At 35.6% G+C, this 22,476-nt stretch overlaps 3 protein-coding genes across 5 annotated transcripts; 1 reads left to right on the forward strand and 2 right to left on the reverse strand.

Annotated features, from left to right (window-relative positions):
* Nucleotides 1–4,357: 4,357 nt before the first annotated feature.
* LOC141720831 (gibberellin-regulated protein 11-like) lies at nucleotides 4,358–5,151 on the forward strand. Its single transcript, XM_074523467.1, has 3 exons — nucleotides 4,358–4,484; nucleotides 4,596–4,638; nucleotides 4,729–5,151. Exons 1-3 carry the CDS (start codon nucleotides 4,404–4,406, stop codon nucleotides 4,908–4,910), a joined length of 306 nt encoding a protein of 101 aa, XP_074379568.1. The 5' UTR covers nucleotides 4,358–4,403; the 3' UTR covers nucleotides 4,911–5,151.
* Nucleotides 5,152–5,476: 325 nt separating this feature from the next.
* LOC141720830 (uncharacterized) lies at nucleotides 5,477–8,016 on the reverse strand. Of its 2 annotated transcripts, XM_074523466.1 has the most exons (6): nucleotides 7,785–8,016; nucleotides 6,927–7,126; nucleotides 6,614–6,754; nucleotides 6,412–6,492; nucleotides 5,892–6,016; nucleotides 5,477–5,766 (listed from the first exon to the last, which is right to left on the reverse strand). In XM_074523466.1, the coding sequence occupies exons 1-6, from the start codon at nucleotides 8,014–8,016 to the stop codon at nucleotides 5,718–5,720; spliced, it is 828 nt and encodes a 275-aa protein (XP_074379567.1). In that variant the 3' UTR covers nucleotides 5,477–5,717. The 2 variants fall into 2 exon arrangements, with proteins under 2 accessions (XP_074379567.1, XP_074379566.1); XM_074523465.1 differs by having other exon boundaries at nucleotides 5,477–6,016.
* Nucleotides 8,017–8,342: 326 nt separating this feature from the next.
* Nucleotides 8,343–12,925, reverse strand: LOC141720832 (putative alkaline/neutral invertase D). 2 transcript variants are annotated; one of them, XM_074523469.1, is made up of 5 exons: nucleotides 12,586–12,925; nucleotides 11,165–11,602; nucleotides 10,630–11,061; nucleotides 9,114–9,672; nucleotides 8,343–8,787 (listed from the first exon to the last, which is right to left on the reverse strand). In XM_074523469.1, exons 2-5 carry the CDS (start codon nucleotides 11,564–11,566, stop codon nucleotides 8,495–8,497), a joined length of 1,686 nt encoding a protein of 561 aa, XP_074379570.1. In that variant the 5' UTR covers nucleotides 11,567–11,602; nucleotides 12,586–12,925; the 3' UTR covers nucleotides 8,343–8,494. The 2 variants fall into 2 exon arrangements, with proteins under 2 accessions (XP_074379570.1, XP_074379569.1); XM_074523468.1 differs by having other exon boundaries at nucleotides 8,344–8,787; nucleotides 11,165–11,597.
* Between the last annotated feature and the right edge of the window lie 9,551 nt (nucleotides 12,926–22,476).

The raw sequence follows: 22,476 nt of genomic DNA on the forward strand, positions 1-22,476 counted from the left end.
TGGACTGTTGGATAGTTGTGGGTACAGTCTCATCATCAGACCAGTCTTCGATGGCTGCCCTAGTATTGAGGATTGAGGTTCTTTTTCGTTTCTTTTCAAGTCTTACACTAAGGGGAACATGATCCATCGATTCTGAGTCTGAGCTTTCTATGAGCGAGGTTTTTGATTTTAGATATTCGAAAACACGAGTTTCTGTTTCAAGAAAAGAGTTAGTCCTGTGAAATTCAGGGAGTTCAGGTTTGAAAGAGATCGAATGTGGGGAGTAAATCCCAAGGCATTTGTTGAGAACCTTGAATGGATGGAAAGGTGACGAAGAAGACGCGTCCTCCAGCTACAAAAGAAGGAAGAAAAACTTGAGGACGCGTCCATGTAAAAAAAAGAAGAAGAAAAAGAAAAAAGGGAAGATACTGGAAACGTATGAGGACGCGTCCTAGGAATCAATCGCAGGAGACGTGTTACGGTGACGCGTCCTAGTAGGGTAATGCCTCTATATGACCTTTGGTTGAAACAACTTAAAAACATGTCTTAAATGAAGAAATATGGGACGCGCCCTTTGAGGATGACGCGTCCTAAACTAACAAAATACGTGGGAATTCTAATCGACTATGGGCAATTTGGGGAAAATACAATAAAACCCTAGAAACATGTAACTAAAGAATCAAAAGAGCAAAATATGGAGATTTGTTATATATATACACATACATACACGACAAAAGTGAAGAACAGTTCGGGGGTAAATAAAGTATACGAACAGTTTTTTGTTTATTACAGCTAATTTACTTGGCAAAACGAAGAAGTAAAAGAGTATTTACATACCTTAGGACGTGGGGGGTTGATTGATTGTGAAAATATGAGAAATGGCCGGTAGAATCGTCGGATTCTTGGACTTAGCTTCTTGCAGCGGCGATAATGACGGTTTTGGAGAGAGAGAAAGAGTAAAGTAACATTGTGGGTTGGTGGGAGGTATTTATAGAAAAAGATGGCTGACGTATACAAGACAGCTGTCCTGTGACGATCGATCTTGAGTTATTGAAGGTTTGACGTTTCCAGGAAATAGGACGCGTCATGAATCCATCCAAATTTTTTATGATTTCAAGTAAAATTCCATTTTTTTTAAAATGTAAATGGAATTTGGGGGGTAGTTGTTATACCCAAAATTTGGCATTGATTTGACTCGAGTCAAATGCGGGTTGAATAGAGTCAAACTCGGCACTACATTGTAGAAGAGGTGACGCGTCCAGGTCAGTAGGACGTGTCCACATTAGAAGTGTTTATCAAAATGGTTAATTGACAAAAAAGGTGTAGGACGCGCCCATGAACGTAGGACGCGCCCACTTGTTATGGAAATGTTTATAAGGATTAATTTTGCGGAAAGGAGGTTTAGAGGCACCTACCTGGTGTGGAGCGTGTCAAAGGATGCAGGACGCGTCCATATTTGACCATTGTAGTCATTGGGCTGATAAAGGTTGGAGCACGTGCCTAGAGGGTGAGGACGTGTCTTGTCCCTATGGAATGTTGTGAGAAGTAGTTATTGGAAAAAAACAATGCGGGTTTTATGAAGGTCAGGACGCGCTCGATGTATTAGGACGCGTCCTCTGTGTGGTAAATGCATTCTCAAGGGTGAGCTCAAGACAAAGCATGCATGGAAAGGAGCAGTGGAGATTATTTTTACTAATGTATTTATTGTAGGTACTCTTTGAAAAATTCCCTCCTTGAGTCGGTCAAGGAGGGGGATGTCCGTGAAAAGCTTGAAGGCCTCCAGGGGTATGCCTGATGATTGAAGGCCTCCTCCTGTATTCAACGGGTGTCCTTGTTGGGGATATTGTGTTAACTCTGGTGTATGCTTTGGGAATTCTATTCTTGTATTCAACGGGTGTCCTCGTTGGAGAACTTTGGAGTCATCCCGCACTTTGCACCCAAGAGCCTTGGATCACCTTTCCTGTTATCTGGTGGGTTATCCTCATTCGGGGGACAGGGATGCGTCTGGCACTTGGGGTGAACCGTGGCTATACCTGCGTCCGTAAATCAAGGGAGATAGCTGTAGCGGGATGTTATCCTTGCGCGGGGAGATGCATTATCCATGAAGTCCTACGATTACGGATGAGCCTTGGGCCTCATAGTTGGACATTTCTAAAGCTAGCGAAAGACGGACTCTGGATGGGCTTCTACCGGGCCTAGTAATGAGAAGTCTAATCCCATTAGATTTCTTGTTCCACAAGAACTACGTCAGGTTTGATCCATATATAAAAGGTACGTAGGCACATTGAGAGGGTAAGAAGTTGAGAGCTGAAAAGGAGCCACCACTTGCCCTAATCAATCTCAGCCACCAATTAACACACAACCACCACACACCGCTTAATTTTCCGGCAAAGAACCACTGTCATAGATCTTAATTCCGTCGAGAAACCTCGATCTTTGTTGTTACCAGATTCCTCCGTCAACAAAAATGTTTGATTTATAATTAACAATGTTACGTGAAACCCCGTCCGAGTACTTATATATTGTATCGATCTGGTTTGAAACGGTTCGGACGAAGTTTGTGACCATTTTCTACAAAAATAAAATATTATAATATGACTTGAACTTGTAAGGAAGGGTAAAGAATAATATTATTGTGACCTCAAAATTATATTTTAATAATAATGAAAAAGAGTACGAAAGTTTTATATTATTTTGATATTGTTTGAATATAAATGGTGTCCATAGTCTTGGATAAAAATATTGGCCTCCCTATAACTTTCTTTATATATTTTATTTATTTTCTCACAACTGTAAAACAAAATATAATATAAATAATAATTAATAAATGTAAACTGAGTCAGAAATATCTAAACGAATTCACACAAAACCTAATTTATCAATCAGATAACTCATTTAAATTTAATCTTTTATAAATATCGTCGCCCTAACTTAGCTATACGAGAAATGTTAAGCTATAAATAAACATAGTCGAGCTGAATTTAATAACTAAAAATAAAGTGATGTTTAATATCGGCTCGTTAATAAACGAGCAGCTGAACACGAGTTTGCTTATAAACAATCGAATTGATCCTAACTCGAGTCGAATTCGAATATAGTCAAGTTATCCACTACTTGTTCACATATATTTTTTACTTGATCATCCTTAAAGTATAATATATAGTTTTGTAAGTTAAATCGAGATCTTACACTTTACACTTATTTCTTAATTTATATTATTTTATTTTCTAAGTCGAGATTTAAAAATATATCTAATTTTATTATAAATTAGTGAGATAATCGTAATTTTGGAAAGCGTAATTGCTTTTTAAATTATCAATATCGAAATGTTGTTATGTTTTGAAATTAAATTTGATTTTTAAAAATTACAAGCTATTTAATAATTATGAAAATATAAAGAATTGGAGACGAATAGATTGTGATAATAATGTTTGATAGTTTCTTTGTGACAAGACTAAGTGTTTAATTTAGAGATATCAATTAAAAATTTAAAATAATTATATTACTAATAAATGACAAGATAAATATACTAATATAAATATTTAAGTCATTAGAAATAATTTATTATTTGTAACATATACAAATTTTATCAGTGTCGAGTCGAGTTAGCCGAGTTCGATTCGGTTCCGAGTCAAAAGAGCTGAGTTGGAATTAAAGACAAAAAATTTAGTGTTCCGTTTACTCATCCAAACTCATTTTTCATATTCAAAATTGGCTCATTTAAAATTAAACCGAACCGAATCCACGAGCCTATCCCGATATTTGTTCCCGGATGGCTCTAAGAACGGATTGGTTGATTTATTGGGTTTATCTAACACACGTGCACACCTATACTCATGTGCATTTGGAAAGCAAACAGTCCAGTTTATGATTTAGGCGTCCAAACGCAACAGAATTCGATATCTATTAGGCAAAGCTAACAACATGATTCTCACGAAACAGCATAATTCTTGGTAGGAAAGTTACAAATCAATTTGGCCTTCTCTAGGTAGTGCCTATACTACTTGCATAAAATGCCCAATTCAGAATTATAACTGATTTAGCAAAAACCTAACTTTATTAACATCAACTTATTGAGATGTTTTTAACCGTAAGTTACAACTCAGTCTAGGTATTCATCATGCATGTTAAAATACGTCTCTTCATTTGAAAACTTATTTTTGGGTCGTTAATAGAAATACTCGATCATTTGGATTAAACTGTATTGAATATTAGAATCATAAAAATTTAACTTCGATAGGAACAAGTTTGATGGAAATTACTTTTTTTGGAAAAGTTGAAAGAGTGCTAAAAAGAAATTTGAAGCCTTTACTCCACTTGTGGCAAGAGAATATTAATGCTCTAGATAAATGGTTACAAGTAGTAATTTCCTATAAATACCCGCTATCTAGTGCATTTGTAGTTAAAAGGTTTTGTTGACAAGAATGGCCACTTCCAAGTCAATTCTCATTTCACTTCTCCTGTCTCTATTTGTTGTGCAATTTGCTCGGGCTCATGACCTACTGGTATTGCAATTTGCAAACAGTGAATCTCCTCTTAATTTGATGTTCTTTTTAATTTCTTCGGGCTAACATTTATGTTGTAATTTTTGTGTATTTGTTCTTTCGTTTTTGTAGACGAATGTCGATGCTAGCAGGCATTTGCCTGTCCAGAACATAGGTTTGTGTGTCCTGCAGGCATACGTATTACAATAAGAAAATGAAATTGTTAACGAGTACATGATGATGCTGATAAGACTGATTAATGCAGATTGTGGTGGGCTGTGCGCATACAGGTGCCACTTATCATCGAGGCCAAATTTGTGCAATCGAGCCTGTGGAACATGCTGTGCACGCTGTAATTGTGTTCCTCCCGGCACTTCTGGCAATGAGGATGTTTGCCCGTGTTATGCTCATATGACTACTCATGGTGGCAGACACAAGTGCCCTTGATTCAGAGACGCGTACAAATAAAAATCTTTAAATGAATAAATGTTCTTTAAGTTTTAATATAAGCTGTGCAAGGAAGTGGAAGCTTCCCCTGAATATAAATCGAGTATTTAAAGCTTTATATAGTACAATTATGCTATGGTTGATGAGGCTGGAAGATCATATGGTCTGTAAACTGAGATTCATGTGGATAAATATGTGTTTGCTGCTAAAGACTTGAGACTACTTCTGTGTTTCATTAGAACTTCGATTTGTTCCACATGTGTATGTTATGCTTTTGTTGGAAATGATCAATTCCACCATTCTAAAGAATCCTTGTTTGCTGTTGCAGAGCCAAACGACATATATGTTCACCATTAGCTTCAGTGCTTGACAGTAGAACCATCTCCGAAAGGATGCTTGGTCCATCAATCCAGTACAACCGGACTTTGATCAACAACATTAGTATCAATCTTAACTTAAAAGATCAATGAGACAAAATCAGCAGTGTATTTTTACGCTGAATGATTTACGAAAATCATCTTAAAAACTGTGTAGCAAGACAAAACACAGGACAATTTATGTCATGATAAAATAGAAGATTTCCTACTCATGTATATATATAAAAAAATGTCTGTCAAGCGAATACAACTAATATACAACCAAGAAGCTAAGTATAAATAGCTACCAAACCAATATTCAAACCTAAGTTTATCTTATGATAACTTTCTTCCTACTGTTTTGAGAAAGCTATGTACAAAAAAGAAACTTCACAAAATGCAGTGCTGATATGGTAACAAAAGGCTTTGGACTTTTCTAAAAAGAATCCGATCAAACAACTCCTGCAGGAAGCCGTAGCACATGCTGACCGGAAATGATGCTGGATTCAAAAGAACAAATTCTTCAAGTCAAGTCCCAAATTTTTTATTTCAATAGATACATTGTAAACTATGAAAGCCGAAACATAGATGATTAATATTCGACAAGGAAAGGTTTAGAACTGACCTTTTGACATAATAATAGCAGAAATCTGCCAGAATCAATGTTTGGACAATTTCAGAGAAAATCACCATACCAGGCCACAGACCATGACCTAAGGCCGTTAACATCCGTCCCCTTGTTTCAAGTACCTGGATGAGATATGGATAGTAGTTGTTAGTGGTATATTTGTCTGGTGCAAATTGTCAATATCATAGGGAGATTACTCTGAAATCGTTGCTGAAAACGATGCTTATACATAAAACTTGAAATTTCGTAGGAGTAACACATTCAATGTTAAGCACAATAGGCAAAGGCCTAGTTTGACACCTTTGTGCTTCAGATCATTACACATAACTGATGTGAATTTAATATTTCTGGAAATTAGTGTGAAGAAACATTCACTGTTAAGATACTATCTGCCATCAAAAGGAGGCAGGACACGGTGTCTCCTAGTGACATTTCAATTCAATGAACCTAGGTATGTTTCTAAGTTACTTCAAATTGAAAATCCAAGTATCGTCACAATTAATGTTTAGTATCATACCTGGAGAACCCAATGTGCACAAGTAAGGAACCTTGCAACTCCCAGTGCAAATACATAATGTGATGTGAAAGGTTCAACAACCTATGATAGTGGAACGATGATAAGATAAGATTTACAGAAAAGAGCTCCAGACCAAGTCCGATAGGCTTTTTTTAAAAACCATTGAAGAAGGTAATTTGACATCTTTTATTATGTAATTAACCTGAGTGTTCTGCATGACATGAAGCTGAGGGAGTACTGAAACAGCTTCCAAGTAAACAGAAAAGGCCCAACACATCCTGTCAATTAGATGATGTGGTGTCGTCGGATGAATAGCAACAGACACTACAGCACATATTAGCACCTACGTTTAGATCATAACAATGAGTAAGATAGACTCACGAATATTTATAGTTGTTCGTCCTAATTAGGAATGCCAAGTTCTCAGGGCTAGCTATTAAGTCTAAAAGTTTACATTTATAAGCTTCGGGAAATATGATACCACTGAAACTACAGAAAGGATAATGCTAGCTTACCATATAATGATGTGGGAAGTCATCTTTTTCAACCATAGAACTTGAATTCAATACACAGCGTATCATATAAATAACCCAAGCAGTTGCTGCTAATGTAGCAAGATCAAGTATCGTATGTATGTCGTATTCCATAACAAAGCTGCAGTACAGTCTTGTACTTAGGAAAGTAGCTGTTAATTCCTGTGATTTTAGAGAAAGACCTGTCAAAATATAAGGGAGCAAAACTAAGAAGACAGACACCAATCAAACAAATCGGCTCACAAGTAGAAGGTCTTTAATTCTTGCCCCGTCAATCACAATCTCAATATATTAGGGGAACTCTGAAATCTGTACTAGTTAACTAATCTAAAATCAAACTATTTTAAAGTGTGTACTCTAGTAAAATTTTTGCACATTTGCATTACATGACATCCACCGTAACAATAGTTCTACAAAGCATGTTGAATTCGTAGAAAATAAAGAGTTTTGCATATCCAGTATTGTTAGACAACAAGGTTTTTGAAAAACAAAGTTTTGATCGGCCCCTACCCTGATAATGACACGACCAGTCTCGAACCACCAACCTCTTGTTACAAAGAGATTAGTTGATATTTACTACATTACAGTTCTCAAAATCATAAGATCAAATTAGGTTGAGCATAGACAATTGAATTGAAATTAAAAGACCCTCGAGGCCTCGACTCAAACTCATTATTAGGAAAAACAACTCCCTGATCGCATACTCTCACCCCCAAAGAACAAATAAAAGACACAAGTACCTAAAGCATAAACAAACTCGAATTCTATCATCATGCCAATGCCAAACAAAAATTATATGAATGTGATAAAAGAAACAAAAATGCAGGGGATGATGATTACCAGAGCAATTATCCTTATCTCCGGTGGAGAGTTTGTAAATGAGGACAGCAATGCCAATGGCATGGACAGACTCCGCGGCAATGAAAAGGTTGTTGCGCTCCTCAACCATCGTCTTTATGAAAAGGAGAGCCGACAGAACTGCGAAAACGGCTATGAAAGCCTTCACTTCCGACGGTTGTTGCATGAACCATGTTGACGCTGCATGAATCGGCTTCTTCGAAACTCCCTTCATTTTTGTTCCTTCTTAAAGCTCCGACTCCAATACCAAAATGTAGTATAATCTAATTTTTAGATGGTTCTTTCATGTGGAAGATCGATCATTAACTTTTTAGTGGTGCACATTTTAACAAAAATAAATAATAATTTGAAGGATGGTTATTGGACTTCTTGATTTTATGGACTCAACAAATTGGTGTAATTTATGCACAAAGTTTATAATCTTAATGTATATAATTTGTTTTATAAAATATATTTAATAATTGTATGTATATATTATTAATTATGTTGTTCACTACAAAAACCAAAAAAACGTCCGTAATTACAGAAAAGACTTGAAACTTCATTAAGCATTAAAGTTTACAGAAACGAGAAAAAGGATTACAGAAACTGATGACTTTGTATTAAAAATAAAATCATTCGTAATTTGAGAATGCATACAAGGGAAGTTTGAAGAAAAAAGTAGATTTGCATTGTTTCTATGAATTACTAAATCAAACCCAAGAAGCAGACCTTCTCATCCCGGTCTGCATTTGTTTATCTTCCTCAATCGAAATCATTCCAAGATGAGAGGGATCCTCAAGCATCATTTTAGCTACCAAGTAGCCAGCAATGGACCAAGTTTGGTACTTGCGAGCCTGCTTCCCCACATACCGACCATGCTTTCCATCATAGTATTCAGGCCAATGATCCTTCATTAAACGACTCTCCGCAAGTTCTATGGCACGCCTCGCCATCTGGGGTCGTCCCGTCTTGATACATGCGGCGGTTAGCAGCCACAGAAGCACTGCACTTGCAATAAATGGAAATGTTACATCACTTGTTTAACTAAATCATTTTTATTAAGTTACCTTGTTCGGAGTGAATCCATTGTATGTGATGGGCTAAACGAAATGGATCTATATTTCTTTAAACCTGTCCTAAAGAGAGTGAGGTGTTGCATTAACTAGGAACTTTGAGAACAATATGCCCATAAGAGAAACAGGTTCTAAGGCATTCTAGTATAACTTATAAAGCCATAATAGTACCCATGCCAGCTCAAACTCACATATTTACCGGCAACCATTACAAGCCCTATGGCCATAGTCTACAATTTTTAACAGAAAAGCTCACCTGGCCATGATCCTCCATTATGATAACTCCAGCTAGTGTTCTTTGTATCACATCCTGTGACTATCCGCCATTCATGACTTTCCATGGCAGGATAACAAATCTTCAATGGCATTTCTCCAACTAGGTCCCCCCAGCGTGCTTCAATAAGATCCATTATGGCTGAGGCTTGCTCAGGAGTAGCCATAGACGACAAGATTGCCACACAATTTCCTAAGCAAAACCAGCGAAAATCCATTCTCGCTGGACTCACATTTCCAATGAAGTAACCGCCACGACATGGCATGAAATCAAACACCCATTCTGGAAGGGAGTCAGGCATCACATTGAACTTGTTGACTGCCGTGTGAGAGTACTCTTCTGTCCTGTAACGATAAATGTCATTCAACTGTTTCAAGTCAAGCCAGAAGTAATTGCGCATGTGATAACTCAAAGCGTTGAGCCGCTTTCTTACTCGGTCTGCACAATCTTTACCCTCGTCATCATTCTTTAGTAAAAGCAAAGCACATCTTAATGCCATAAAGAATAATGCTTGTATCTCAATGGGATAACCATAAACACCCTGTATCAAAATGCATGCAATAAAGGAATACTATTAGAAATGTGCTCTTCCACAATAATTCATTGATGGTGGTAAAAGGCAACTACTACAGTAAGGAATCGTAAAGAAGCATAGTATTTAGATCATTATTAATGCCAATGACAGAACTATCAGAATCTATCACGTTTCCTCCTAGTTATTCATCTAAAGTATTTAACTAAAAATATCTTAAAAAATGTAACTTATAACTTAAGGTTGAAAAGTGTCATATAAGTAATATGAAGAACATAACTTATAAGTTATTTAGGTGTTTGGATAATTTTACGTAAATGTTATTATAAGTTGTAATGTGTTTGGTAAATTAAAAATTATAAGTTATAATTTTTTTAAAAATTAAAATTTTAATATAATAGTTTAATATATAAAATAAATAAGATGAAATTTGGAAAAAAGAAAATTCAAATATATTATTTGATAATTAAGTAATTTATTTATAATGTATTATAATAGACGAAATATTAAAAATTTACAAGACTTTAAAATAAATTAAAAGAAAGTCATAATTAGAAAGTAGGCAAATGTGGTAATAAGTAATAATGTATGATAACAATTAGTATTTGTTAGTGGGAAGAAAAGAATAACAAATAAAATATACAAAATCTGAGGAAAAAGCCAGAAGGATTAGACGTGTAAATGAAGAATGAAGAATGAGATTGTACGTTGGACAAGCTTTCTAATTTTCATCATATATGAGAAGAAATGGTCATTACACTAAATCTGCCAAACAGACTGCAAAAATATAAAATGGGATTTCAGCTCATTTATGATGAAATGAGACGGTGCCAAACAGGCACTAAGTTTCATTCACTTAAAAGAAAATACATAGTATAGCAAGTAAAGTGCTAATTAGAAAGAACAGAATCAGTTAAACAGTTCACATACTGAAAACATTATACATAGAAATAATTATCAACTGACCATTCTTCGGTCAATCATGGAGCATCCATCAGCACATAGAAGGGTTGGGAAAGTATCAAAGCCTTCAGAAAGGCATAAATCCAGAATAAGACGCATACCCTTTTGACATTCTGGCAGTTCAGCCAGGGAATTGTCCCCTGTGGACTTTGTATATGCACGAAGCAATATGATCCACCAGAAACCAGAGTCCACAGGAGCCACTCTTCCTATAGCACTTTCACCAAAATCTGCAGCAATAGTTTCAGAATTCCGAACAGGATCATGAAGTACTTTAAAGCTAGCTGGCATCACTCCTTCACCTAGCTTGAACCGGTCTACCTTCTTCTCCCATGATTGCAGGCGAAGGGTTTTTAGTAGAAAGTTTTTGACTACTTCAGGCTCTCCGTTCATCAAAAAGGCCAAGGCACTTGGAATGAAGTCTCTCAAGAATACCTGTAAATAGATAGGTGTTTTTCACTTTAAGAACTCATACAAGAAGCGATCACGATCGGAATTAATGTGAATATCAAAAGGATGCAAACACAATTATATTTACCTGGTCATAATTAAGTTCTTCGGAAGAATGATCCAGTGCAGCAATTGTCCCAACAGCGTTCCCACGAAAATAAACTAAAGAACGCCTCAGCGCCTCCCATGCTTCTCCTACCATGGGATGTGTATCGTAGCAACTGGTTGATCTAGGAGTGCCAGTCCATCTTCCGGGAGAATATGTAGTGTCTAGAAAATCAAAGATATGAGATATGCGTGGTGGTGACAAGGTAGTTGACAATTCACTAAAAGATCTCTCATCAAAAGACCGATTCCTCTCTATGTTTACGGGCCGAGGTCTGTTCATCATTCTTAACAAATCAGCATCTTCCGCTTCAAGTGAAGATGTTCTGCCCTCGAGCCGTTTTGCGGTTCCATTTTGTGCTTTTTCTTTAGACGTGGGACACATATTCGCCGCAAGATAGAAAAGGGCTCGGGATCTGTACTAAATAAAAGAAGTAATACATCACAATCTTTTCAAAGTCATAAATCAGCTATTTTTAAATATTAAACTAAAACAGAATCCAATATCTCGAAGTTAACCTAATTGAACTTGTTACAGCTATATTACTTCAATTGTACTCGCTGAACAGAAAATCTTGATTGATTGATGATGATACGGATGATAAATGCTTCAAACTGATAGCTAAGTGTAAGCAACAGATGAGTCATTGACTTTAATGAGGATACAATAGACACAAAAATCGACATAAATTCAAACGGCTGATACGATACAGCTTTTAGAACTACAAATTAACATAAGGGGTTCCATAAGAAAAAAGACAGGTGCCACCCAATTCAAAAGCCAACAAGGTGGGAGAAAAGAGCTGGAACGAAACAGACCGACAGTATACTAACAACAGGGATTGAGATAGTACTTCAAATTACATGGATAGCTTCACGGAATGGAGTGGAATAGAAACTTTCAATATCAATTGATCGATAAATCTTGAATATCCTATACTTCCCCCCTAAAGTTCAATAATAAAACTGAGAAATTTTTCCTATTTTTTGGGTGTGAAAACTGAAAGGTATGATCTCGTGGTACAAAATATAGACCATATATTGCCCAATGTTGGTCTATATCTCTCCTCTAGTATAATGCAAAAACTACACATGAGATCACTACTCAACATACCCACAATCATATGTCAAGGCAGAAGGAATAAAACCAAAAAACCACATCAGGCAAGGTGATTTTATAAACCAACTAGACCTATTATATCCCACTTGAAACCAAACCATGGTCTCGTAGACCTTACTCCTAAAGTGGGGAAAAACTATAAATAAATAGACCATATAAATAAGATAGACCATAATCATCATAGCCTTAGACATGCATATTCAAACAAGTAGACAAAGCAGTAAAAACCAACAATAAATCATTAACTAAGCCATTGAAGATACTAAAAGATATAGGAAAAAAACCTGAGGGAAGAAGAGTGCCTCTTAAAATGTATGAATCAAGTGAATGAATGAATGAAAGAAAAGAAGGATGTGAGGGGAAGAGCTTATAAATAAGCAATGGCAGGTATCAACAACAGGCAAATCAAGTCAAAAAAGTGGGTACATAAACAAGAAAAAGGTGAGTGGCAACTAGTATATATAATCTTGGGAAGATCAGAAGAATTGTTTTGGAAATATCTCCGAGGAAGTTGTCCTGTTTAACGTTGTGAGATAAATTTTGACTAGATTAGCAAGAGTAAGGTTGTAATTAAGGCAAGTGAGCGATCTTAGCTAGAGTGCATATTAACAAATTTAATACCCCTTTTTTAGGCGGCCATTGATTCACATTGTATACGTTATAATATTAATTGTTTAGTTAAATAAGTGACATTTGTGTTACGTAAGCGGTATGCATATTAATTTATTAGTGCATAAATTTATGTGCCTCTCATCAACTAATCTCTTAACATATTTATCCTTTGTTGCTCGATTCGATTTATTTTCATATCAATTTTATTAAAATTGAAAGATTTTTTAGGAAAATATTATTTTCATAGTTATTTTTGTATTTTCAGAGGAAAAAAGTGTTAAATTATCAAATTATTCTTGCATTAATTTTTTTTCAAGAGTTGTTTATAATTAATATTGAGACAGTTTTTTCTTTCAATATTCTTTTTTTTATGGAAATAAGAAAATAGGGAAACTTATCTCCTTTACCTCTCGGTTAAGGCAGATGACTTCCACTAAATTAAAATGTACGCAAAGATATATAAATTTTCAAGAAATAAATAACTATAAATTAGAATTATTAATAGCACCGCCTTGCTTGTTTTATCTGCTACTCACTGATTATTGCATTTGAGTGCGTCAGGGATAATCAACGCATTAGATTAATCACAGTTTTATTAAAAAAATTATCTGTTTTGGTCTTCGGGCTTGGGTGTGACATAGAATGATTAACAAATGAAATTATGATTTCAAATTGTACAAAGCTACTAAGCTCCTTCTCAAATGTTAAAGTTCATCAGTATGATAAGCAATTAGACTAAGAAAATTATAATCTTTATATTTTAAACTACGCGCTTATATAAATTACATAATCTATAAAAAATTTGGAGACAAATATTTTTATGATAAATTTAATTATATATTTGTAATTATATCACTGAGATATATTACACCCGTCTTCCCTTTTTCATGTACATATTCAAATAATTTTGTCCTATTTTATATGTATATTTTTATTGCTAACACAGATTTATAGATAATTTCTTTTAAATTTATCCCCATATTTCATATTTTCAACATTTAAAATTTTAAAATTATAAAATGAACACAAATATCAAATTTCTTCAATGTGAAACTGGTGTTACAATTAATTTTATAATTTTAAAGATAATAATTAAGAAAATTCAAAAAATATATTTAACTAATAATTTTTCAAATGAAATAGTACAGTAAAACCTCAATACAGTAATATTGTTGGAGTCGAGAAAAATATTATTATACAAAAATTATTCTTTAGTAGAGGTTGACATATAAATTTTGAATTTTAAAAATTATTTAAAAATATTTTTTATATATCTTGAGTATATGAATTTAAAAGATCGTAACTTTTTAAAATAAATTATATAACATAATATCAAATGCATGTATTTTAAACAAATTAATAAAAAGGTTATCAAGTTGATTAGTGATCGTGGACGCGCAAACTAAATAATGCAAGGACATTATATATTATTGGATATATATATTTATCGCATATATAGATATTTGTGTGTATATAAATATGTAGATACCTATATATATGTATATATAATTTATGCATTTTTATACTTAATAGAGGAAAATCAATAAAGGATGGACTTGAAAAAATTATAAAATATTAATTATTTTTAATTATAACTAATATTGTAATATTTTATTAGAATAGGGAGATTATTACTATATGGGGAGTACTGTATACGGAGGTTCTACCGGAAAGAGGACGGAGGGAGTTTTAGTAAATTCTTGAGCTTGATGCAACCTTCTAAAATATTTATCTTTATTAATTTTACGCAACTTGTTTCTCATTTTGCACTATCGGTCCATGTGCAAGGTCACAAGAGTCTCGTCCTGTGTCCTTTAACTCTCTAACTTACCAAGAATTTTTATTTGTTTCTTCATTGAAATAGACATTTAGGCTTTAGCTTCATGTTTTAGTACAACTAGGTGAATGGTTTTAATTTGTAGTACTTTCGTTTTTTTTTTTGAATAAAATCGAATTTGCATTAAAAAATTAAATTCAAATTTAAAATATGAACAAGAAAATTAAGTAAAGTGACATGACATTCTCCTAATCTAACATAAAACAGATAATTTGTGAGCTACATTATTTGCATAACGATAAACGAAATTAAATAACATCCCACTTATATGCTTATTTAACTCTATACAATCTATCACAATGATATCAAACAAAACTTTTCCAATTTTCCGTTAACAATCCATTTCAAACTCACGTCACATATACCCTCGATTAATGACCCACGAGAGTACTTCTTTCAGGGTTATCGCCTCAGCCTCAGGAGATTTCCAAATAATAGGTATCCTCATAAGTCATAACACGAGCTGCAAATCCTATTCAACTCCTATTCAACTGTTTTGTGACAATAAATCTGCCTTATACATAGCGTCAAATCCTGTTTTTCATGAACGGACCAAGCACATTGAAATAGATTGTCACTTGGTCCGTCAGAAGTTACATCAAGGTCTTATTACAACTCATCATATTGCTTCTGTAGATCAACCAGCAGATGTTTTCACTAAAGCTTTGTCTTCTTCTCAGCTGTATTACCTCCTTTCCAAGTTAGGTGTCTGTGATTTCTCTTCGACTTTTAACTTGCAGGGGGATGTTACATATACAGAGGTTGTTCTGCACTCATCTGGTGACATCATTACAGCACAGCTTCATTCGAGCTCAGCAACTCTAGCTCAGCAAAGTTAGTTAGGGAGTTTGTTAGAATAGTGCAGTTTTAAGGGTCTTGATATATAAGTCAGTGTATTTTTGCTATTTCAGGATTGTAACAAACATTATACTTTCTATCTTGATAATCTCTTCTCTGATAACACAATTACCGTGAGCTTAGTTTTATAACATGCATCCACGTTAATTTTTAACCAGCCACTCGACGGTGAAGACCAAGCACGATCTCCGATCTCTTATCTAATACTCCTGCTTTCTTCCTTTGCATGAGCTTCTGTCCATGCCTGCAATAAACAACAAGTCGTATTTCTTACACTAATACAATACCATTTGCACGATTCCAAATCCATTCGTTCCTTCCATCTCATAAACGGTACTTTCATTTTATTAAAGTATATTTACACTTTAGAGTAAACGAATTAATTTCACTTAGACTTCTAATTTAGATGTTTCCGTAACTCTTGAATTTAATGTATGTACAAAATCTTATAACTATAAAAAAAGTTTAAACTACAAAATCACCTCATCCCAAACAATCTCAGGGGACTTTTTACTCTTTTATTTTAATATAAAAAGGTATAAGATGCATGCTTGTGGGTTTTTGAAATCGGGTGTAATCGATTGAAATTTCGATTTATGATTTATCGATAATTAACGAATTAGTCAAATATTTTTGACTAATTTATTAGTAATTTTTGAAAAATCTACCTATTTTTATAACAAAAATAACATGATATTATTGATTATGTATAATTATTATTTATTATATATCTATAGAAGCCCGGCTATTTGGTTGGTTTACTTGCCACAAAAACATGGTGGCTAGCCTCCCACCAAACTCGTGAGTTATGACATGTCTAATCTTCCGTGCAATTCCATTTTCCACCTCTATCCGAAAAGTTTTTCGGTTTTGCCTAGAAATAGTAATATTTTACGGTAATTGAGTTATCTGTAGCACCTGTCACGACTCCCGAAGGCATGCCTATAGGTAGGGGTGAGTAAAAAACCGCACAAACCGCAAAAACCGTCCGCACCGCACCAAACCATACCGCAAAATGCGGTTTTTAATTTTCGTGGTGTGGTTGCGGTTTGAATTTTTAATAAACCGCGCGGTGCGGTGCGTGTTGTGGTTTTAAATTTCTGAAATGCGGTTCAAACCGCCCCGCACCGCAATATTTAATATATTATATATATACACACTTATATTCCTATCCGGTAACATAAAGAACCATTTTATGTTCGTAGTTAAACTGAATTTCACCGGAAGGCCATATAATCCTTATTGAGTTAGAATTATATGTTAAATTCACTAAGGAATTCAAATGGATCACACGATCTTCTGACAAATAAAAAAGAGACTACACAATCTCTTGTTTGTATTTCTTCACTAGGAAAACCAAAATCCAAGTATTTATACTAGTGAACTAAGATGTTCTCATTGACTAAAACTATTTTCGAAAATTTGATTAAATTTAAGTTTTGTATTTATTTAATTTTTTTGAACTTGTATAAACCGCAATGAACTGCACCACACCGCACTGCATTTTTGTTGTGTGGTTTATGCGGTTTTTGAGGGTATGCGGTGCGGTTGCGGTTTGGAAATTTGAGCAAACCGCATATGCGGTTTGGTTTGCGGTTTGAGGAAAAAACCACACCGCCCGCACCGCGCTCACCCCTACCTATAAGCATGTTTTTGCCAAAAGGCATGCCCAAATGGCATGCCATTTATCAATTAAATAGAATAAAATTTAATAAATAATTATTATACTAATATACAGTGAACTTGAATATAAAATTAAAGTTAGTTGACAGTAACAACCAAATATCATCATAATACTCATTTACATTAGTAAATTTTTAGATATTAAAATATATGTATATATTTTAAAATTATACTAGTTTATGGCCCGTGCGATGCACGGGTCTTGGTTAATATTTATATAATTTTATTTTTATTTTTATTAATATTTTATATAAACAATTAAATATTAAATAATGATTATATAATTATGATTTAATTGTATATAATTTCAAATTAAGTTCAAAAAGTATAAATAGTATATGACTGATAAGATCTTATTCATAAATAATAATGTAAATATTTGTTGTTGGTAAGATTTGAACCCGAGAACTTATATGTATCTTTATAAATTATAATATAAATGTTTGTTGTTGACGGGATTCGAACCTGAGAACTTGTGGAGTGTATTTTTTAGTATTTGAATCTAACGGCTCTGATTATTTGGTGAAAAAGATCTGACGATCGTGATGGAAAGGGATAACCAAAATGAGGGTCAACCAAACTACAAATTATAGCCCATTCCGGTTATTATTGTATGGTATAGATAGATTTGTTATGTCTGGATATTTCTAATATTTAAAATAATTAATAAAAAATAAAAAAATAGTAAAAAGGCATGCTGAATCATGAAAAGGCATGCCCGGCTAACTGTGGCACGCCCGTGCCGCTGTGACATGTACCTGATAAGTGGCATTTTATACCACTTAAAACGTCTTATATGGCTTGAATTGATGTCTTGAAATCAAGTAATTTGTGTATTTGATGCGTTTTTCTAGTGTTTTTGCATTTCAGGGTATAACTTGCATATGTAGGAAGAATTCATCAAAATAAGTCTAGGGAAGTACTTAGAATTGGTTGCGTGAAGTTATGTGAAGAAATCGGCAAAATCAGGTCCAGAACGAAGAATTTTCCAGAAGTGTCCCAAGCGCCCTCCTGGAGATCTGGGGCGGCCGCTTGGAAGCTGAGGCGCCCGCCTGGGAAGCTGGGGCGGCCGCCTGGGGTCGAGATTTTTAATTCTGCTTTTTATAATTCGTGTTCTACTGGACTTCCGAGACGACTGATTCTTGTGGACTTCTATATAAATAATCTTCAGAGACGTTTCACGATAGGAAGTAACAAGCAAGGAGCAAGGAGAGAAGATTAAGAAGACCATTTTAGCACACCGCAACAAAGAAGAGGAAGCATACGATTTCTTGTGATTCTTTTATTCGTTGTAACAGTGGATGCTAGTTTTCTTTACTTTGAACCTATTTACTCTTGTGACGTACTCTGGTTTTAATAAGTATTTTATTAGTTTATATTGTCGTGTTATTATCATGTCTTCATATGAACCCATGGTGACGATGAGTTCTATCATGGGCTAATCGTGATCATGGGGTCATAGCGGATTTACTATGGATTTCTCTAGTTAATTGTTCAATACCTTGGTGTGTGATGATTGTATGATATCTAGCATAGGTTGTGCTTATTCGTCTTATGTGCATCGCGAATATATAAGATAGCCTGTTAATCTCTTGTGAAGCGACAGTAAATCTTGAGATTTAGAACTTGCCATGCTAGCATAGGTTCATGTATGTGTATGCATGATGAGTGGGTAACTCTAACCGTTTTACTTATCCTGTGTAATCATAATGAATAACTTGCGCTTAAATCGTCATGTTGTCAAATTCTATAGACATATAGGGTCTCAACATAATTGATGCCTATTCAACTTCTATCTTAATTGTGGATGGTTGTTAGAATGGTACTAGTACAACGAAAGTTGGCTTTCATCAGTTTCGTGTTGTTCGATTAATATCATCACCGTTACATGCTAAGGGTAATAACAATGACTATTGAAGGAAGTAGTAATGAAGTTATGATCTCATGTGTGTTTAATATTGTTAATTCAAGTAATAATTTAAGTGTTTTATTCTCGTAGTTAATTGTAGTTAATAATTAGTTAATCAACCTTAAGTGTTATTGTCTTGACATTGAGAAGTAATCATACATTGGTGAGTGAGTGTTAATTAAACATAATTAGTCAGAGTCTCTGTGGGAACGAACTAGAAATCATTCTATATTACTTACGAACGCGTATACTTGTGTAAATTATTAGCGCATGCTTTGTGCCTAACAAGTTTTTGGCGCTGCTGCCGGGGACTTGGTATTAATTTGTTTAGTTTATGTACTTGCCATCAGTGGTCATTAGGACTCATTGATTAAGACTTGTTACTTATTATTTCCGGTTGTGTTTCAGGTACTCTAGCGAGCATTTATGTAAACACGTTCTCACACTCGCAAGAGGACTCTAGATACGGCTGAGGAGAGAGACTCAGTTCTTGATATTCCGGAGAAGATAGATTTTGAAGATTCGGATAAAGAGAGTGAGCAGAAAGACCGGTAATCATGGGTGATCGTATAGATTCCAGCAGATCCAGCTCTTATGGACTTTTCTCAGCCTAAAATTGATGACTTTCAGTCAAGCATCCTTCATCCGGTTATTCAGGCTAATACTTTTGAAATCAAGCCGGGCACTATTCAGATGGTGCAGAATTCTGTTTCTTTCGGAGGTGCTGCGACTGAAGACCCCAACATGCATATCAAGAATTTTGTCGAGATCTATAGTACTTTTAAATATAATGGTGTTACTGATGAGGCTATCAAGCTGAGACTTTTCCCATTCTCTCTGAGAGATAAAACTAAGGACTGGTTACATTCTGAACCAGCTGGGTCCATCACTACTTGGCAAGATCTTGCGCAAAAGTTTCTGATGAAGTTTTATCCAATGGCCAAGACTGCAGCTATGAGGAGTGCTCTTACTCAGTTTGCAAAGCAACCAACATAATCTATGTGCGAAGCATGGGAGCGCTATAAGGAGATGTTGAAAAAGTGTCCACATCATGGTATGCCTGACTGGATGGTGATCACTGGGTTCTACAATGGTTTGGGGGCCCAATCTCGGCTAGAGTCGGCCAAACGGTCGGGCCGAGCGTGCCGGGCCAAACGGTCGGGCCGAGCGTGCCGGGCCGAATTTTCGGCGGTCCGGTTCATGAATCAGGTAGCTCGTGAACGGCCCGTGAAGATGGACGTGCCGTGCCGTGCCGGTCCGATTTGACTGAATATGAACCCGTAACCGGCTCGCAAATTAGGTGACTCCGGCGGTCCGGCGAATTCTGGCGGTTAAAGGTGGGCCACGAATTAGGCGAAGTAACGAATAACCAGTAAACAAATTAGGCGAATAACCAGTGAACGAATTTGGTGACTTTTTGTTTTTTTTTGAATTCTTCTGGCGAACCGGAGCGTGCAAACGTCGGAGAGCTGCTACAACTCTTATCGATTTTTTGTGGTTCCGGTAAGGTGCAGGATGGAAGAAGAGGAGGGGAGAGGGGTTTAATTATATAGCACGGTTTTCGAGGTTTTTACTTTGGGAATTGGTGACCAGAAGACCTGTGAGATGTGTTATAAATGTATTATTATTAATTGTTTTGTATGTGGATGTGGTGCAAGTGCATGTATGAAGTGTATTTGAATTGGATTATAAAATTTGTAATAGGAAGTTAGCGTGGTCACTCGCGGGCCGAACGGTTAACCGCATGCCGAGCGGGCCGTGCGTGGCTGTTAATCGCTAGCGAATAAAGCAAGTCGGGCCGGTTCGGTTACGGGCCGGTTCCAGTTTCTGAATATTGGATTTGTGTTCGGTTCGTTAAAATATACGATTTGAACGAATTATGAACCGACACGTGGCGAGCCGAATTATACGAATTTTTTCCGAGCCGAATAGTGATCGGGGCGAGCCAAACCGTTCGTTTGGCCGGCTCTAATCTCGGCCCATGCTCGATGCAACAGCTGGAGGCGCCTTGTGGGACAAAAGCTATACTGAAGCCTATAATCTTATTGAAACTATGGCTGCAAACGAGCATCAAAACCTAACTCAAAGGGTGATGCCTCGGAAGGTAGCAGGTATTCTGGAAGTTGATGCAGCCACAGCTATTGCAGCGCAGCTCCAAGCACTGTCTATGAAGGTCGATTCTTTAGCCAACTATGGAGTCAATCAGATAGCTATGGTCTGTTAGCTTTGTACATGATCTCATGCTACGGATCAGTGTTCTCTTGTTAATGAATCTGTTCAGTATGTGAACAATTATCAGCGACCGCAACAGCCTGTGCCAGCTACTTATAATCCTAATAACAGAAATCATCCCAATTTTAGCTAGAGCAATATTCAGACAACTGTTCAGCAACCGTATCAGCAAGGTGTAAGTAAACAGTTTATTCCACCCGGATTCACGCAACCTCAGCAATATGCTCAAAGGCAATCATATCCTCAACAAGGAGGTGCTGCTCCACCTTCTAGTGCTGATTTCGAGGAGCTAAAGCTGTTATGCAAAAGTCAGGCTGTTTCTATCAAGACCTTGGAAAATCAAATTGGTGAAATAGCCAATGCCGTGCTCAATCGTCAACCTGGCACACTTTCCAGCGATACTGAAGTGCCAGGAAGGAAGGAAGTAACGAGCAAGGAGCAAGGAGAGAAGATTAAGAAGACCGTTTTAGCACACCGCAATGAAGAAGACGAAGCATACGATTTCTTGTGATTCTTTTATTCGTTATAACACTGGATGCTAGTTTTCTTTACTTTGAACCTATTTACTCTTGTGACGTACTCTGGTTTTAGTAAGTATTTTATTAGTTTATATTGTCGTGTTATCATCATGTTTTTATATGAACCCATGGTGACGATGAGTTCTATCATGGGCTAATCGTGATCATGGGATCATAGCGGATTTACTATGGATTTCTCTAGTTAATTGTTGAATACCTTGGTGTGTGATGATTGTATGATATCTAGCATTGGTTGTGCTTATTCGTCTTATGTGCGTCGCGAACATATAAGATAGCCTGTTAATCTCTTGTGAAGCGACAGTGAATCTTGAGATTTAGAACTTGCCATGCTAGCATAGGTTCATGTATGTGTATGCATGATGAGTGGGTAACTCTAACCGTTTTACTTGCCCTATATAATCATAATGAATAAATTGCGCTTAAATTGTTATGTTATCAAATTCTGTAGACATATAGGGTCTCAACATAATTGATGCTTATTCAACTTCTATCTTAATTGTGGATG

The sequence above is a fragment of the Apium graveolens genome, chromosome 4, assembly GCF_009905375.1.
Source record: "Apium graveolens cultivar Ventura chromosome 4, ASM990537v1, whole genome shotgun sequence".
Taxonomy (NCBI): domain Eukaryota; kingdom Viridiplantae; phylum Streptophyta; class Magnoliopsida; order Apiales; family Apiaceae; genus Apium; species Apium graveolens.

What these genes read in the sequence shown, in the direction of transcription:
- LOC141720830 (XM_074523465.1), bottom strand. Translation starts at nt 8,016, where the DNA reads ATGAAGGGAGTTTCGAAGAAGCCGATTCATGCAGCGTCAACATGGTTC. An exon ending in AGATAAGGATAATTGCTCTG is followed by an intron (nt 7,127 to 7,784) that starts GTAATCATCATC and finishes ATATTTTGACAG; the next exon opens with GTCTTTCTCTAAAATCACAG. An exon ending in ATGTCATGCAGAACACTCAG is followed by an intron (nt 6,493 to 6,613) that starts GTTAATTACATA and finishes CCACTATCATAG; the next exon opens with GTTGTTGAACCTTTCACATC.
- LOC141720832 (XM_074523469.1), bottom strand. Translation starts at nt 11,566, where the DNA reads ATGTGTCCCACGTCTAAAGAAAAAGCACAAAATGGAACCGCAAAACGG. An exon ending in AAGAACTTAATTATGACCAG is followed by an intron (nt 11,062 to 11,164) that starts GTAAATATAATT and finishes ATCTATTTACAG; the next exon opens with GTATTCTTGAGAGACTTCAT. An exon ending in TAATGGAGGATCATGGCCAG is followed by an intron (nt 8,788 to 9,113) that starts GTGAGCTTTTCT and finishes TTGCAAGTGCAG; the next exon opens with TGCTTCTGTGGCTGCTAACC.
- LOC141720831 (XM_074523467.1), top strand. Translation starts at nt 4,404, where the DNA reads ATGGCCACTTCCAAGTCAATTCTCATTTCACTTCTCCTGTCTCTATTT. An exon ending in CTCGGGCTCATGACCTACTG is followed by an intron (nt 4,485 to 4,595) that starts GTATTGCAATTT and finishes TCGTTTTTGTAG; the next exon opens with ACGAATGTCGATGCTAGCAG. An exon ending in TTTGCCTGTCCAGAACATAG is followed by an intron (nt 4,639 to 4,728) that starts GTTTGTGTGTCC and finishes TGATTAATGCAG; the next exon opens with ATTGTGGTGGGCTGTGCGCA.